This window comes from Microchirus variegatus (genome assembly GCF_963457635.1).
Source record: "Microchirus variegatus genome assembly, chromosome: 9".
Taxonomy (NCBI): Eukaryota; Metazoa; Chordata; class Actinopteri; order Pleuronectiformes; family Soleidae; genus Microchirus; species Microchirus variegatus.
In genome coordinates, this window is record NC_139810.1 from 507,501 (window position 1) to 523,645 (window position 16,145).

The 16,145-nt window shown below is 43.0% G+C and overlaps 1 protein-coding gene across 1 annotated transcript in view; it reads left to right on the forward strand.

Annotated features, from left to right (window-relative positions):
• Positions 1-16,145, forward strand: part of LOC310931723 (ERC protein 2-like) — a gene marked incomplete at both ends in the record, with an annotated part of 151,206 nt that overhangs the window by 42,215 nt on the left and 92,846 nt on the right. The window contains one exon of the mRNA XM_083894954.1: positions 14,017-14,154. Coding sequence (XP_083751080.1) covers positions 14,017-14,154 — 138 coding nt within the window. The remainder of the gene's footprint in view (positions 1-14,016; positions 14,155-16,145) is intronic.

The following is a 16,145-nucleotide window of genomic DNA, read 5'->3' on the forward strand; positions in this document are numbered from 1 at the left end:
ATAAGCAGGTAGCTACAGCCCCCAATTACTAGCTATTTACCCAGTAAATATATGGTAACAGAAATGTGTTACTTGGTATTAACCTGTAATTAGAAGGTAAGAACAATGGCCAAAATACTGGGTAATTACCCAGTCATTAAAATGATTACAAATGGGATTTATTTCTGTTTTATTTCTGTTTTTTTTCTTTGACGACCCTCAGTCCAATGTTGGTTTCCTAAATTGGCCTCAGGTATCAACACTTTGAGAACCCCTGCTTTAGAACATCAGACCACTGTCATCTCTTTTTCATAGACCTTAGTGTAACAGAGTGAGTGAAGTGTGTACATGTGACACAGAAAACATGGAGAAACCTTCACTAAAAGCTGTCACTTAATGTTAATGTTAATGTGTTAAAGTAACGATCAGCAGTCAGAGAAAAGTCCTCACGACTTCCTCCAGATTTCAATCATCTGCAGAAACTCTGCACAGTTATTTTACCCACACACACACACAAACATACTTTAATGTGGGTGAAACCAGAAGCGGCCACAGGAGGCACTATAAGACTCGAGACTTTTTATAAAGCGTCTGTCATCACGAGGAGAGACTGTTGACAGTGAGGTCAGTGGATCAGCCACAGATGCTGCTGCACATTTATATGTTTAACAATCAGTGAAACATGAAATATCTGCTGATCTGTAATGACTGACCATCCCATAATAATAGTTCTTCTAATGGAATGAAGTCATCAGTGAGAACAGTGTCACACCAGGACTTGTTAGCTGTGATTCTGTTAGAGCTGCAACTAACCATTATTTTCACAATCGATTAATCTGTCAATTATTTTCTGGATTAATCGATTAATGGTTTGGTCCATAAAATGTTAGGAAATTTTAAAAACATTGATCAGTGTTTGTCAAACCTGGAAATGATGATGTTCTCGAACGTCATAAACCAAAATGATTCAGTTTTAATAATTTCTTTGTTACTTTTGGTGGAACCTTTATAAACCCTTTATTCATTATTGGAACCATTAGTGTTACCAAGAACCCTTTCTTCTGGAAAGGGTTTTTCAGAAACAAATGGTTCCAGGTAGAACCTTAGCCCTTGTAGAAGAACCCTTTTGGAACCCTTATTTCTAAGAGTGTGTGTGGAGCAAATAAACAAGAAAATGTTTACATTAAAGAAGCAAAAACAATCAGAAATCTTGTTTTTATAATGAAAAAATCTTCAAATCGATTATCAAAAAAGTTGACAATCGATTCATCGATGTGATGGTCTGTGATGGACTGTGATGTTCTGTGATGATTGATGATGGTCTGTGATGGACTGTGATGGTCTGTGATGGACTGTGGTGGTCTGTGATGGTCTGTGATGATGGTCTGTGATGGACTGTGATGGTCTGTGATGGACTGTGATGGACTGTGATGGTCTGTGATGGACTGTGATGGACTGTGATAGACTGTGATGGTCTGTGATGGACTGTGATGGACTGTGATGATGGTCTGTGATGGTCTGTGATAGACTGTGATGGTCTGTGATGATGGTCTGTGATGGTCTGTGATGGTCTGTGATGGACTGTGATGGTCTGTGATGGACTGTGATGGACTGTGATGATGGTCTGTGATGGACTGTGATGGTCTGTGATGGACTGTGATGGACTGTGATGGTCTGTGATGGACTGTGGTGGTCTGTGATGGTCTGTGGTGGACTGTGATGGTCTGTGATGGACTGTGGTGGTCTGTGATGGTCTGTGATGGACTGTGATGGTCTGTGATGGACTGTGGTGGTCTGTGATGGTCTGTGATGGACTGTGATGTTCTGTGATGATGGTCTGTGATGGTCTGTGGTGGACTGTGATGATGGTCTGTGATGATGGTCTGTGATGGACTGTGGTGGTCTGTGATGATGGTCTGTGATGGACTGTGATGGTCTGTGATGATGGTCTGTGATGGTCTGTGATGATGGTCTGTGATGGATTGTGGTGGTCTGTGATGGTCTGTGATGGATTGTGATGGACTGTGGTGGTCTGTGATGGTCTGTGATGGACTGTGATGGTCTGTGATGGTCTGTGATGGTGGTCTGTGAGACCGTGACCGATGCATAATCATGGAACATATTTGTTTATTTTCTTTATATTCGCTTCCCCTTCATTTTTCCTCCAGTGTTGGGGGGTCAGGGTTATGAAGGTGCACATGCTCAGAGGGTTGTGCTGTGGTTTAGGCTCACATGTGTTATTCATGTTCAAACATCTCCTACATATTCATGTCTTCATAAAGTCCACTTTCCCCCCCGATCATGTTCCCCGTCCTATAGAGACCACAGGAGGGGAGCTTTGATTAGACCACTGTGTGTGTGTGTGTGTGTGTGTGTGTGTGTGTGTGTGTGTGTGTGTGTGTGTGTGTGTGATGAAGGTAGACTGGAGGTCAGGATGAAGAAGTTACCACTATTTGATTTGATAGAATGTTCTGATACAATGAAACATGTTAGCAATGTTAATCGATTCCATCTGACCAATCACAGCGCAGAGGCGTGGCTGCAGATAAACCCGCCCACTGGAGCTGCCGAGGTTCCGGTAAAAAGGCGATAATAATGTCCTCCTCCTCTTCCTCCTCCTCCTCTTCCTCCTCCTCCTCTTCCTCCTCCTCTGCTCCTATCAGTAATCAGTGAGGGTTAATAGTGAGAGCCTGAGGCTCGATGATGATTGATCCAGGCTGAACATCAGTCACATCAATGTTTGTCTGTCCACATGTCCAACTGTCCACACGTTCACATGTCCAACTGTCCACACGTTTACATGTCCAACTGTCCACACGTTCACATGTCCAACTGTCCACACGTTCACATGTCCGTCCAACTGTCCGTCCACATGTCCGTTCACATGTCCGTCCAACTGTCCGTCCACATGTCCAACTGTCCACACGTCCACATGTCCGTCCACAAGTCCGTCCACATGTCTGGTCACATGTCCACAAGTCCGTCCACATGTTCGTCCACAAGTCCGTCCACATGTTCGTCCACAAGTCTGTAACATGTCCACAAGTCCGTCCACATGTCCGGTAACATGTCCACATACACGTCCACCAGTCCGTCCACATGTCCACAAGTCCGTCCACAAGTCCGTCCACATGTTCGTCCACAAGTCTGTAACATGTCCACAAGTCCGTCCACATGTCCGGTAACATGTCCACATACACGTCCACCAGTCCATCCACATGTCCACAAGTCCGTCCACATGTCCGGTCACGTGTCCACACGTCCACATGCACATGTCCATTCACATGTCCACACTGACTCTAAGTGAAGACGTCCAACTTGACCTTGTCCTGATAAAGACACGAGCTGTAACTCACACTGACCTCCTTCCTTCCTTCCTTCCTTCCCTACTTCCTTCCTTTCTTCTTATTTCTAACCTCCATGATCACTGATGAGTTCTTTCTTTCTTTATCCTCTTCCTCTCGTCCTCCTCGTCTCTCACATCAAAGTCTGTCCATTCTCTCGCTCCAAAGCAGAAGAAAGAGAAAGAAAGAACAGAATGAATAGTAATGGTTGTGTGAGCAGAGGAATAAAGTGTTGTGGTAATTACCCAGCAATCACTGCAGCATTCCACAGCTGTGGGGGGGGGGGTTAGAGCAGAGATCAGGTCTTAAAGCCTAAAGAGTGTGGACATGGATCAACGTGGTCACACACACACACACACACACACACACACACACACACTTTGTAGACCGGTTCTTTGTTAGACCTGAACCGGTTCATTCTCCCTATAAACACTGACTGAGTCTTAATCCGGGACCAGGGTCCAGGTCTAGACCATGGTCCACCATTTAGTGACACCTATGATACAACAACATGCAGGCGCCCCCTTGTGGCACTTTATCGCTCTGTGCGTGTGAGTGTTAGTCGGAATAGTGACGTTAATGAGACGATCACGTGACGACAGAACGCTCACTCAGGGGTGAAGTTTCCCGCCAAAACTGCCGACCAGGAAGCTGTGAACACACACACACACACACACACACACTCAGTGTGTATTTGCTGTGTATTTATATAAATGTAATATTTGTAACCTGACGTCTTCTTCAGCTGAACGTTACAAACTGCAGCTCCGAGGCTTTGAGTTCAATTATCACAAAGACTGTTTTTACTTTGGTGACTTTATTTATGTCCTAGTTACTGACAAACAAACAACAAGCCTGTGTGTGTGGGGGGGGTGTGTGTTAAAGAGAAATGCTTAAAGTTAAACTATAATGCAATAAACTTGTGCCTCGGAACCACCTCACTGCTGCTGAATCTGAAAATGCTGCTGAAGCTGCTGCTGAAGCTGCTGCTGCTGAATCTGAAAATGCTGCTGAAGCTGCTGCTGAAGCTGCTGCTGCTGAATCTGAAAATGCTGCTGAAGCTGCTGCTGAAGCTGCTGCTGAAGCTGCTGCTGCTGAAGCTGCTGCTGCTGCTGCTGCTGCTGCAGCTAAAGCTGCTGCTGAAGCTGCTGCTGAAGCTGCTGAAGCTGCTGCTGCTGAAGCTGCTGCTGCTGCTGCTGCTGCTGCAGCTAAAGCTGCTGCTGAAGCTGCTGCTGCTGAAGCTGCTGAAGCTGCTGCTGCTGAAGCTGCTGCTGCTGCTGCTGCTGCTGAAGCTGCTGCTGCTGAAGCTGCTGCTGCTGAAGCTGCTGCTGCTGCTGCTGCTGCTGCAGCTAAAGCTGCTGCTGAAGCTGCTGCTGCTGAAGCTGCTGCTGCTGCTGCTGCTGCTGCTGAAGCTGCTGCTGCTGCTGCTGCTGAAGCTGCTGCTGCTGCTGCTGCTGAAGCTGCTGCTGCTGCTGCTGCTGATTGCAGCTGCACTCGTCTGTTCAGATCCTATCTTGAATTCCTTGGCTCCGTCTTTCTCTTCAGTCTCACGTAGATTTATGCTTTTTTTCTCGTTTATTTTCACTTCATGTAGAATTGTTGAATTCTTGTAGCGTCGTATGGAGCAGGAAACATTTTAAGACTCTTAAAGGTTACATTTAACCGTTTTTAACCGACTTTTAATTGAGTTTTTTCTTCATGTTCTTTCATAGTTTGTGTAACTTCACATTATATATATAAGGATTATTGATGATTTATATCTGTGTTCAGCTCATGTCTCTCCCTGGGGATTATTTTGAGTGTCTAATTAACAACGAGCGATGGGGATCACTGTCCTTGCTCAGGGGTTCTCCAGCCCTTGAACTGGTGAGGATTCGAACCAGCAACCCTTAAGTGCTTATCGTCTTCTGCTCAGATATGAGCTGCTTCAGAGTCTTTGTGATGGTTCAATGTCTTGTTGTGGGGAGGAGATTGGTGGCTGTCTCCACTGCCCCCTACTGTCTGTTAGTGGAAAAACAAGACCGCTGATCATAGCACTAACCCCCGAGCAAGGTACCGCTCGTCTGAGGAAGTCACTGTTCCCGTGAGTCCTTGAAATCCTCGAAAGGTTGTGAATTTCAAGGCCCTAAACTGACCCGAGTCATTGAAAGTGCTTGAGTGTTTGTTTGTTACGACGCCACCTACTGTTTGACGGCCTGCGTTGCTTGACGTACGTAGACGAGGCCTACGCAGGACAAACGTGGAGACATCATCACTAGGACGGTGTTGTGGACACTGTCCACTGTCTCTCTGTCTCTCTGTCGTTGACGTGAGATTCCAGAACAATGAGCGAGTAAAGTTAAGAAAAAAGTCCTCCTGTCTTAAGCTGAGTCGGCACATTCTGTCCTTGAATTTGAGGAAATTGGTCCTGGAAAGTCCTTGAATTTGGTGTGTGCTAAGCCGTGGGAACCTTGAAACTAATGAAAGTGGAATGTCAGTGATTTCAGAAGCTCGTTGCCTGTGCAGAAATGTGAAGGTGAAGTTCAAAGCTGCAGTAGAAGCTTCTGGTTTCCTCTCAGTAACGTCTGTGCTCTGTAATCGTCTCTGACATTTTCATGTTCAGAGGCTTATTCCAGGCAAACACACACACACGGAGGAGGAGGAGGAGGAGGAGGAGGAGGAGGAGGAGGAGGACAGTGTAGCTCCTGTAGCTGTGTGAGGTGCTGCACATTTATCCACAGACGCTGGTTATTTGAGTCTCTGTGGCCGTGTGCTGCCGCGGCGACGCCTCCACGCCGTCACAGGACGCTCGCAAAACAAAAACATACCGCGAAACCCAACATTTTTCATTTAAAATAAACTTGTCAAAGTGGTTTACACTGACCTGTGGTGGCCGTCAGCCACACGGGGGCGCCAGAGCACACTCTATCAGAGCTTCAGTCACACAGTCCATTACATTCTGTTCACAGAGGAAGAAAAGAGGAGGTTCACCTCTGACCTCTGACCCTGATGTCATCAACATGTTATATACTTCTATATTACTGCGTATACATTTATATTACTGCGTGTACTTCTATATATTACTGCGTGTACTTCTATTTTACTGCGTATACATCTATATTACTGCGTGTACTTCTATATTACTGCGTGTACTTCTATTTTACTGCGTATACATCTATATTACTGCGTGTACTTCTATTTTACTGCGTTTATATCTATATTACTGCGTGTACTTCTATTTTACTGCGTATATAGCTGTATTACTGCGTGTATTTCTATATATTACTGCGTGTACTTCTATATTACAGCGTGTAATACTACATTACTAGTATACTTCTATCTTACTGGTATACTGCTATATTACTAGTGTATAATGAGGAAAAAACGAGTATTATTATGAACAAACATGTTCACAAGTATCATGAGGAACAAACATGTTCACTAGTATCATGAGGAACAAACATCACTAATATGTTCATGCTTAGCTTGGACGGTGTTTATCTTAGTAGCATCGTTGTGTTTCCAGTGTTCAGTCTTTCATTAGCTCACTGTGTGACTTTGACCTACATTTCTCTGGGGAAGTACACACAGTACACACAATAACACAGTACACGTACTAACACAGTAGTGTTACTACAGATTGTTCAGTTTGTGGTTACCCCCCCCCCTCTCTCTCTCTCTCTCTCTCCAGCAGCTGCAGGAACTTTGATTTTCCTTTAGTTTTTGTGTCGGTGGTATTTTCAGAGGCGTTGACAAGCTCAGAGAAAGAACTCTCACAGAGGAGCGAGTCGTTCTTCTCTGGTATTTTTATTGTTCCGCAGGACTTTTGGAAACACAGAGTGATTGTGTTTTTATGGCGGTCATGCTCCTCGATCCTCGATCCTCGCTCTTTTGTGTTGTGCAGAACTGAATCCTCTGGAGGCCTCAGGGTTCTGGTCCTGGTGTTTGGATGAAAGACGGCCGGGGCCTTTGCGGTTCTGCCGTTTTTAGACCACGATTCTTTTCCGTCAAAATCCCGTCTCGTTACATAAGATCTCAGCTCGTCTTCATCACGATCAAACTCCACAGACTGAAACCACAACACAACGGCGAAGGCTTTTACAGTCGCGCTGAACACGGAGAGGAAATGCTTTTGTTGACAGCTGTTAACTTTTTAACCTCGTAAATACAAATCAGCTGTCGTTTGAGAAGCCGCCAAAAGATCTGCCTTTAATTCGCGAATCAATAACTCATCGTGGTCTGACTCATAATAACGAGCTGATTAAACAGAACGTTTCAGTTTGTTCTGAATCTTTTTGGCTCAAACGTTGACGTGGATTCAGCGATGATTTAACAAAGTCGAGGCTGGCTGTGAACTCGCAGACTGTTCTTTAAAAACACCAGTGAATCTGGACTCAGAGATGAACTGATTAAATCATCAAAGGTTAAAGGCGTTCGCTCACAGATCACATCTTTAATATATTATCGTCACAATGTCTCAAGTCCTTTCACATTTGGTGCAAACGTTCACTTGATTTAAAGATGATTTGATCATAAGTTGATGCCAAAGGTAGATTTTAGTCATCAAAGGTAAAATAATGTGCCTAATGTGTAATTCAACTGATTGATTAATGGACCATAATGGTATTGTGCTAATGTATTATTATTATTATTGTTGTTGTTATTACGATGTAAATGAACATATTTTATTTCATGACCCTTCTAAAAGTTTCCAGTGATGTTTTAGGTTGAAAAAGTCAAGGTCGGGTGAAGGTGACTGAGTTTCCTGTTCGATAAAGTTATCAGAGTCAAAACAGGCTGGTTATAAACAGTGGGGAGACATTTGTGTGGGAGACGACTGAGGGACACACACACACACGGCAGAGACATGGTAGGGCCTACTGTAGGTGGTCTGCTTCAGTGGGAGGTGTGTGTGCGTGTGTGCGTGTGTGTGTGTGTGTGTGTGTGTGTGTGTGTGTGTGTGTGTGTGTGTGTGTGTGTGTGTGTGTGTGTGTGTGTGTGTGTGTGTGGTATAGCCTCAGACACTCTTCTCTGAGTGAATTTTGAGTTTTGAGAAGTCCTTCAGAATTCCTTGCCCTTGTTCTTCCTTATGCTCCGTGGTCACGTGACTTTGCTCCGTGGTCACGTGACGTAGCTGACGAAGGCCCGCGCTGCGACGAGGCTGAACATGTCATGCATCGGTTGTTGTTATTTTGTGGTTATTTTGTGCGACTGAGCCAAAGCAAACTGGAGTCCTGCTGAAGAAAGTCCTCATTTATCTAAGAGCAGAGTGTGTGTGTGTGCGTGTGTGTGTGTGTGTGTGTGTGTGTTTTGGAGTGTGAATTTAGAGAAAACAAGGTTATGTCAAAGCCAGTGAGCTGCTGCAGCTCCAGGGTCTGTGTTTGTTTGTCCACTGTGCCGTGTTTACTGTGTGTTTAGCGTGTGTTTACTGTGTGTTTAGCATGTATTTACCTTGTTTAGCGTGTGTTTAGCATGTATTTACCTTGTTTAGCGTGTGTTTAGCATGTGTCCAGATGAGCGTGATCACTGTCACTCTGTGCGATGATCATGTTTGTGTCTGTACTGTTTGTTTCCTCTGGAAAATAAGTGTCAGACTTTTTGTGTGAAACATAAATCTGTCTGTTGATCAAAGACCCGTCACAGACAGATCACCTGACTTACAGGTGACTGACTTCCTGTCAGATGTTGCCTGTTTTGAAGGCGTTGATGTGATGACGTGTTACATGTAGCACATGGAACATGAAGCAGGTGTAAAAGCAGAGTCTTTGGAACACTTGACCTTCTCATGTACGAGCAGAAACGTTTGAGTTTCCCCTGAAAACAAACGAGACAACTTTCCTTTTTCTATTTTGCTTTAAAGTGAACCTTGATCGGAAACGCATGAGATAATAGATCATGTAGCACTTTAGTATAAGTAACTATATACAAGTATCTCACTAGTTAAAAAAACCACGTCACCACAGTTTCACGCACGTCATGTTCTGACTCCGCCCACATTGAGGAGGAGCTATGACGTCGTGGAAAAGCGACGTATGGCTCCACAAAGCTAACAGCTAAACAGAATTAGGAAAAATAAATTATCTTTTTTTTTTTTTTTAAATCTGCGATTGATTAAACGCGTTCACTCACATTTAAAGAATGAACCCACGCGTCTCTGACTGTGTCTGCGTCTGAAATCCCCTCCAACACACATCTATGAATCACCGGGAACTTAATCAGACTGTGGTCGTGTGAAGCTTTCCCGTCGTTTCCCTGAAGGCGCTGACGTTCCTATCGACCAATCGGAGCCTTCGGCTCGCTGCTGTAATGACCGTCATTAACCTATCAAGATCTGCCGTAGGCCACTGGCTGACTTTTCCCACTCTCGCTCCACTCCTGAAAAAACAAGATGGCCGCTGCAGGTCCTTGTCGTCGCCCCCCCTCCCTCCGGGGAGCAGAAAACACCAAAGTCTGAGCTCTAATTGGATTCATTTGTAAAATATCTGTGTAGATTTGGACTTTATCTCTCTATGTACCCATGACTGGAATGCAGCTCTTTTTTTTTTTTCCTGACCCCGTCACCGTTTCACTTAGAGTGTGGTTTTCCCGATGGCCCGCAGTGCTTTTCTTGTTTTTATTGGATTCTCATGTTCATTAAATAATGAATTCTTCTCAGCGCACATGTCTCTCTTTTGTACGACACAATCCCTGATCTGAGAAAAGACCACTTGGGTCAAATGTGGTATTAATGCTCTGCAGCAGGGGCTGAATGCTGCTTTGTCTGTTTGTCCACAAACCACAAGAGAAGTCTGAAGAGAAAACGCTGCGTAGCAGCGGTGTTTGAGGGGAAACTCGGGCTTTTTCATCAACATGATATTAACTCTACAGTTTATAAGTCGGCGTGTCCTCGCGGCACAACGTTATTAACACGCTGAAACGTTCACGTTTGACATGAGGAACTTTAGCTTCACACGACAACCGTCTGAACACAAACCTCTAAAGTGGTCGTTGCGTTTCCCACTTTTTATTCCGCGTCTTTGGGTGTAAATCTGCACACGGCGACGCTAAAGTGTGTGAAATGTGATGTAGTATGCATGCCAGGTGGCTAGGTGGCGCTGTGAAGCACTGTCATACAACAACAGCAGGAGCGTTGAAACTTCCTTCTTCTTCTCTCTAGTAGCAGCTAAAGACGACTTGAATGTGTTTTCAACCCTTTAGACGGGAACGTCACGGTGGAGCCTTTTTAACATTTACACTCTGGAGGGTGGTGACATTTTTTTTTGCGTTTTTAAGCCGCAAAAACGCCATCGCCGTCTAAACTAAAGAAACATCCCATCAAATATTTTGTCGGCGGTTTCACCCGTGAGTGTTGTGGTGTAAAGTCAGCCTGAAACGCTCAGATCCTACAGGTGTAAAAACCCTCAGCTCACTGTAGCTGCTTTTAAAGGCACAGTCTGTGAGTTTACTTTACTCTCAAAGAGTCGTTTAGCTACTGTAAAAACATGGAGGTCCAAGATGGCCGACACAGCTCTGGTTATAAATATCACAGGTTAATTCTGATAAAAATAAATAATTCAATAAATAATGAGTGAACTGAAATCAAAATATGTCCAACTACATGTTCCTTATTTCATGATATAATTTAATGCATACTTTTAAAAAATCACAACATGGTAAAACACCCTTATTTAGTTGTGTATTAATTCTTTAAGTTTCACAAACAAGAAGAAATACTTTAGGTTTAAACTCGAGTCACGAGGCTTTAATTTGAGTCAGACTTAAATGTCAGGACTTGAGTCTCGTTTGACAAACGTTGGTAAAAGACTTGATTAAAATCACTTGTGGAACATTGAACATTTCTCACATATTGAGGAAAACAAACAAACAAACCTGGCAACCGAGCGACACCAACGCCACTGCCCGAAATTCCATTGGACACAAGAAACACAGGAAGTCAGCTGGTTGTTATTTTAATATTTTAAAACACTAGTTAATCGTTGGTGCTTAACGTCAGTATTCTTTACATTTTTAGCTCTTTAGTTCAACTTCTTTTCATTTGTAACTCACTTGATTCTCGTTAGAAAGACTTGATCCGTGTTTGTGACTGACTCCCTTCTCTGGTATGTTGTAATCTGAACTGAAGATGTCGTGCCTAGTTTTTTCTCCACCGTTCTTTGCCGTTTTAACATCTATCAGGACCTTTGTTTTTGTGTCATCTGTGTTTCTGTCATGATCGGTGACTTTGAAAAGGCCTTCACTGACCCAGAGTCAGTTCTTCAGATTCTGCCCTGGTTTTAACTCCCAACACACACACACACAAATATGTGTTTTATCAAATGCAAACAAACAACATTTGAGAGGATTTTGCCGTTAGAGCTTTACAAGACTTTTTTATTTCAGCAAAACAAAAGTGCATTTGTCGACCTGGAGTTTGACTGAGTCGTCTTCCAGCTGCATCTGCAAGTGTTTTCCTTAGTGCAGCTCGAGGCGTTTGGTCTCAGTGTGTGTGTGTGTGTGTGTGTGTGTTTCTGTTCTGTTGTGCAAGTGATGATCAGATAAAGGCTGTTGAACACCACAATTGGCCATTACACCACCACTTCAGTGACATGAGGTTAGCCGCAGATGGAGGCAGATGCACAGACACAGGAATGCTCTGCAGCCATTCGCTGCAAGTGCATTCAGGGCGTGTCCTGATCCACTCTGCAGGAGAAAAAAGGTGTCTTTTCTTTATAATTAATCACATGTGTGCACTGGTGTAACAATAATAAATTAAACCGTCTCAAATGTCCTCTTAAAACGGGTGGATTGTTGTCACATGAGTCAATTTGCAAGAAAGCTAACTAAGCTAAATTGATCTGTGTGAAGTTAAAATGTGTTAAAATATACAGTTTATGTCTCTGGAGGCAAATATCACTGTTTTATTATCACTCACTTTTTTAAACTAGTTTTGAAGAAAACACTAATGCGAACATTTAAGTGTCGTAAAGAAGAAAAGGAGTCTTTTCCAGATTAATCACCTTTAAACTCAGTGGGTTAGCTCAGCTAATTGTGTCAGTTGCTTAGCAAGAAAGCTAACTAAGCTAAATGGATGAAGTGTAAGATGCAGCCGATGCTAACGTAGCTACATGTCATTATCTTCATATAAACCACAGTAACTCAGGGGTCGTTTGAACTAATGTTAACTTTAAGCTTAAACTAAAGGGAACATGTTAGTTCTGAAGCCGGCTAACGTTTAGTCTTGGATCAGAAAACTAACAACGATTCTGAAACGAACAAAAACTTTTGTGTTTGTTTGAACCAAATGAGGGACATTTGGTTAAAGAATCACAGTGTTTTTAGTGTAACTTTATATAATAAACATCTCAAATTAACTTTAAAATCACACTATCCTTGGGCCTCAGTGGGTTGTTGTAACACCAGCTAAATTTGTCAGTTGGCTAGCAAGAACGCTAACAAAGCCAAATGGAAGTGTGTGTGTATAAAGTGTAAGAGGCAGCCGAAGCTAACGTAGCTACATCATTATCTTCGTATTAACCACAGTCACTCAGGGGTCGTTTGAACTAACGTTAACGTTTAGCTTAAACTAAAGGGAACATGTTGGTTCTGAAGCCGGCTAACAACAACAACAACAGCTAAACTAACAACAATTATTGTATTTGTTTGAACCAGTGAGAGACATTTGGTTAAAGAATCACAGTGTTTTTGGTGTAATTTTATATAATAAAGCATCTCAAATTTCCTTTAAAATCAGTAGCTAGCAGTAGTTAGTAGTAGGTAGGTAGCAAGAAAGCTAACTAAGCTAAATGGATCTGCTCTTGTGTGAAGTGTTAAAATCCTCAGTTTACGTCTCTGTATGCAAATATCACTGTGTAATGTTTAGATTAAACTGATGTTTAAGTTAAAACTAAAACAGAAAGACGGTTTAAAGAAACAGGAAATGTTGATTAATAATTCAAATCAAGGGAAAACTTAAAGCTAATGTTTGTTCTTTTGTTTTCACGTCATCACAACAAATCTTTTCCGCCACAAACACGACAACTCTTTTGATCTAAAACCAAATGGATTTTTCTATTTTGAAATAACTGGAAAGTTTTAGTAAAGGTTTCCTTGAAATAATGAGAACAAATAAAACACGACAACTGTGTTGGTCTAAAACGAGCAAAGACACATGCGTTGCCATGTTGTTGTTTTCCTTTGTGTCGGTTTGTTGTGACCACCATTTTGTCCGACTTTCTAATTGACACGCTGGCGTTTAAAGATCGCTGAACGCCGTCGCACGAACGAATGTGAAAAATGTGGAATTTAAAAAAGAAACGACAACAAAACAAAAACACGAGGTGGACGCTTTGTTGTTTACGCCACATCAAACTTTAAAGGCAGGATTAAGCCGGACTTTCCTCGCAGATCTGAGCATCACGGTCGTTACAGCGGAGGCTTTGATTACTGCTCATCTTTGACATGCTCGCTCAGAATGGAAGACATTACAGCAGGAAATTAGAGAACACGGCCAGAGGCGGAACGTACCATTCATCGCCCAGCTTCATCCTCTCTGTGGATCCAGTGGATTAATATCTGTTTCTGTGGAACCACAAAGGCCTCGGTCACGATAATCTAATTGACTTCATTAACCTTCCATGTACAGTCTCATTTCTTTCCTCCCCAGGATTCTCTTTGATAGTCTTTGTCATCGATGACTCTCTAACCTCAGCTCGTCTCCATGTGCTTCTCCCTGCAGATCGAGAACCTTCTGGAGCAGCTGAAGGATAAGGACAAACAGCTGGCCGGGCTCAGGGAGAGAGTTCAGGGCCTTCAGACCGACTCCAGCAACACTGACACTGCCCTGGCCACCCTGGAGGAGGCGCTGTCCGAGAAGGTACGCAACCAACGCACTGGGATTATTATACTGCTGAGTGTAAATATATATATCAGGGTTTCCCCCAGAAAACCTGCTAAGCCCGGTGGTACCTCTCGGGCCCACAGCGTTTTTGTAAAAAAAAAAATGTTTTGATTATGACTATTATGTGTTATTGTAAGACATTTATTAACAATACTTAAACACCAACTATAGAGTCTTACAAAAAGACACTCTTGAAATTAAATAAATAATATACATTTTTTTCACCTAAGTTAAATATTAATTAAGTAATCGGCCAGTGAATCTTAAAACAAGCCATGCAATGGTCACATTTAAAAGTAAAATAAATCAACATAAATATAAAAGTGGTAGAGCCCCCTCATCTGCCTCATCTGGTGCAGACAAACGGCCCTTTTATTTCTGCGCACCGCCCCTGTTCTCTTCTCCCGCTCCTGCGTCTCCAAGCGGTCTCTTCATATCTAAAACAGACTGCATCATTTCTCTACGTGTTTTATCCCCACATAAAAATAATAATGATCTTTATGACGAGGATACAGTCATGATGAAGTGCAGGTGATCTGAGTGAAACATAGTGACAGACTTAGGAGCAGAACGCACTTTTTATCGTTTTTACTCCTTGGTCTTAATCTTTGTGTAGAAGACGCTTTAACGCTGTAATTAAGGGAATAACAGATGCATCAGATGAGCTGATGTCTTTAGTTAACTGCTCAAAGAGAGAGAATGTTCTCTGCTGTGAAGTGAATGTCGCGGAGAGTTGATAATCTGTGCCGCACGCAGCCAAGTTTGGCTTTAGCACAGAGACTTTCCAGCGTTTAATAGTTGCTGTTCCACAGTGTTGTAGCTGTGTTTCGACAGCCGAATTATCGGTGCATCCCTAAATATAACATCTTTATTGACAAGAACGATGTAACCGTAATAATGAGCGACCCGCCGGGCTTATCACACACACACACACACACACACTGAAGATGACGAGGCTGAACTTGTTTGTCAGATTGAGACGATAAAAACTCACAAAGTGAAACCATCAGACCTCCACTTGGCTCTGGAACGGTGTGGAAACTTTGAGACACACTTGTTTTGCAGGAAGCCGCACACACACACACACACACACACACACACACACACACACACACACACAGCTTAATGAAGTTGTATGTTTGGCTTTGACTCACTGCCGTCATTTACACACACACACACACACCGCCTCCTAATTCATAGAGCGTGGACCACACTGGAGGAGGTCCTGAGAAGCTCTGAGGCTGTGGAGGAGAACACAGGGGGAGGGGATGATGGATAGAACAAGAGGAGGATGGAGGTTTTGAAGGAGTGGAGGAGGTAGGATGGCAGCAGAGGCACAGGCCTGATGGAGGACGTGGCCTCTGATTTCAGAGAGGCAGAGGTCAAGGAATGTAAGACTGGGTTTGACACTGGAGACGGAGGAGGAAAAACATGAGCTGAAGAAAGAAAGAAGAGAGAAAACAGAGCAGGGAAGAGAAGGATGTATACAAAGAACGTGATAAGGGTTTGAAATTCAATAACTGATAAGACGGACGCAAATAAACACCAGGAGAGAGAGATTGTGCAGATGTTTGTGTGTGGACTCTGTTCTCTAGGTTCATCTGATGATCTTTAATCCTCTGGGATTAATTCATCTGGATTAGAAGATGTTAAAGCACAAATATATCATCCACCAATCAGCTGACAGCGGCACGTTTAAAAGTGATTTTGTCTGCATGATAATCAGGACTTTGTTCATATTATTATCTTTTACATTTAAAAAATAAATGTTAAAACATCTATTCTGTATTAACTGACTTGTAATTGTACTTTATGTTGTGTAACATTACTTAATGTTGTATTACTTTTAGGTACTTCTACACAACAAAGTACAATTACAAGTCAGTAAATGGGTGAGTGGGTGGATGGATGAGGGGATGGATGGGTGAGTGGGTGGATGGATGAGGGGATGGATGGCTGAGTGGGTG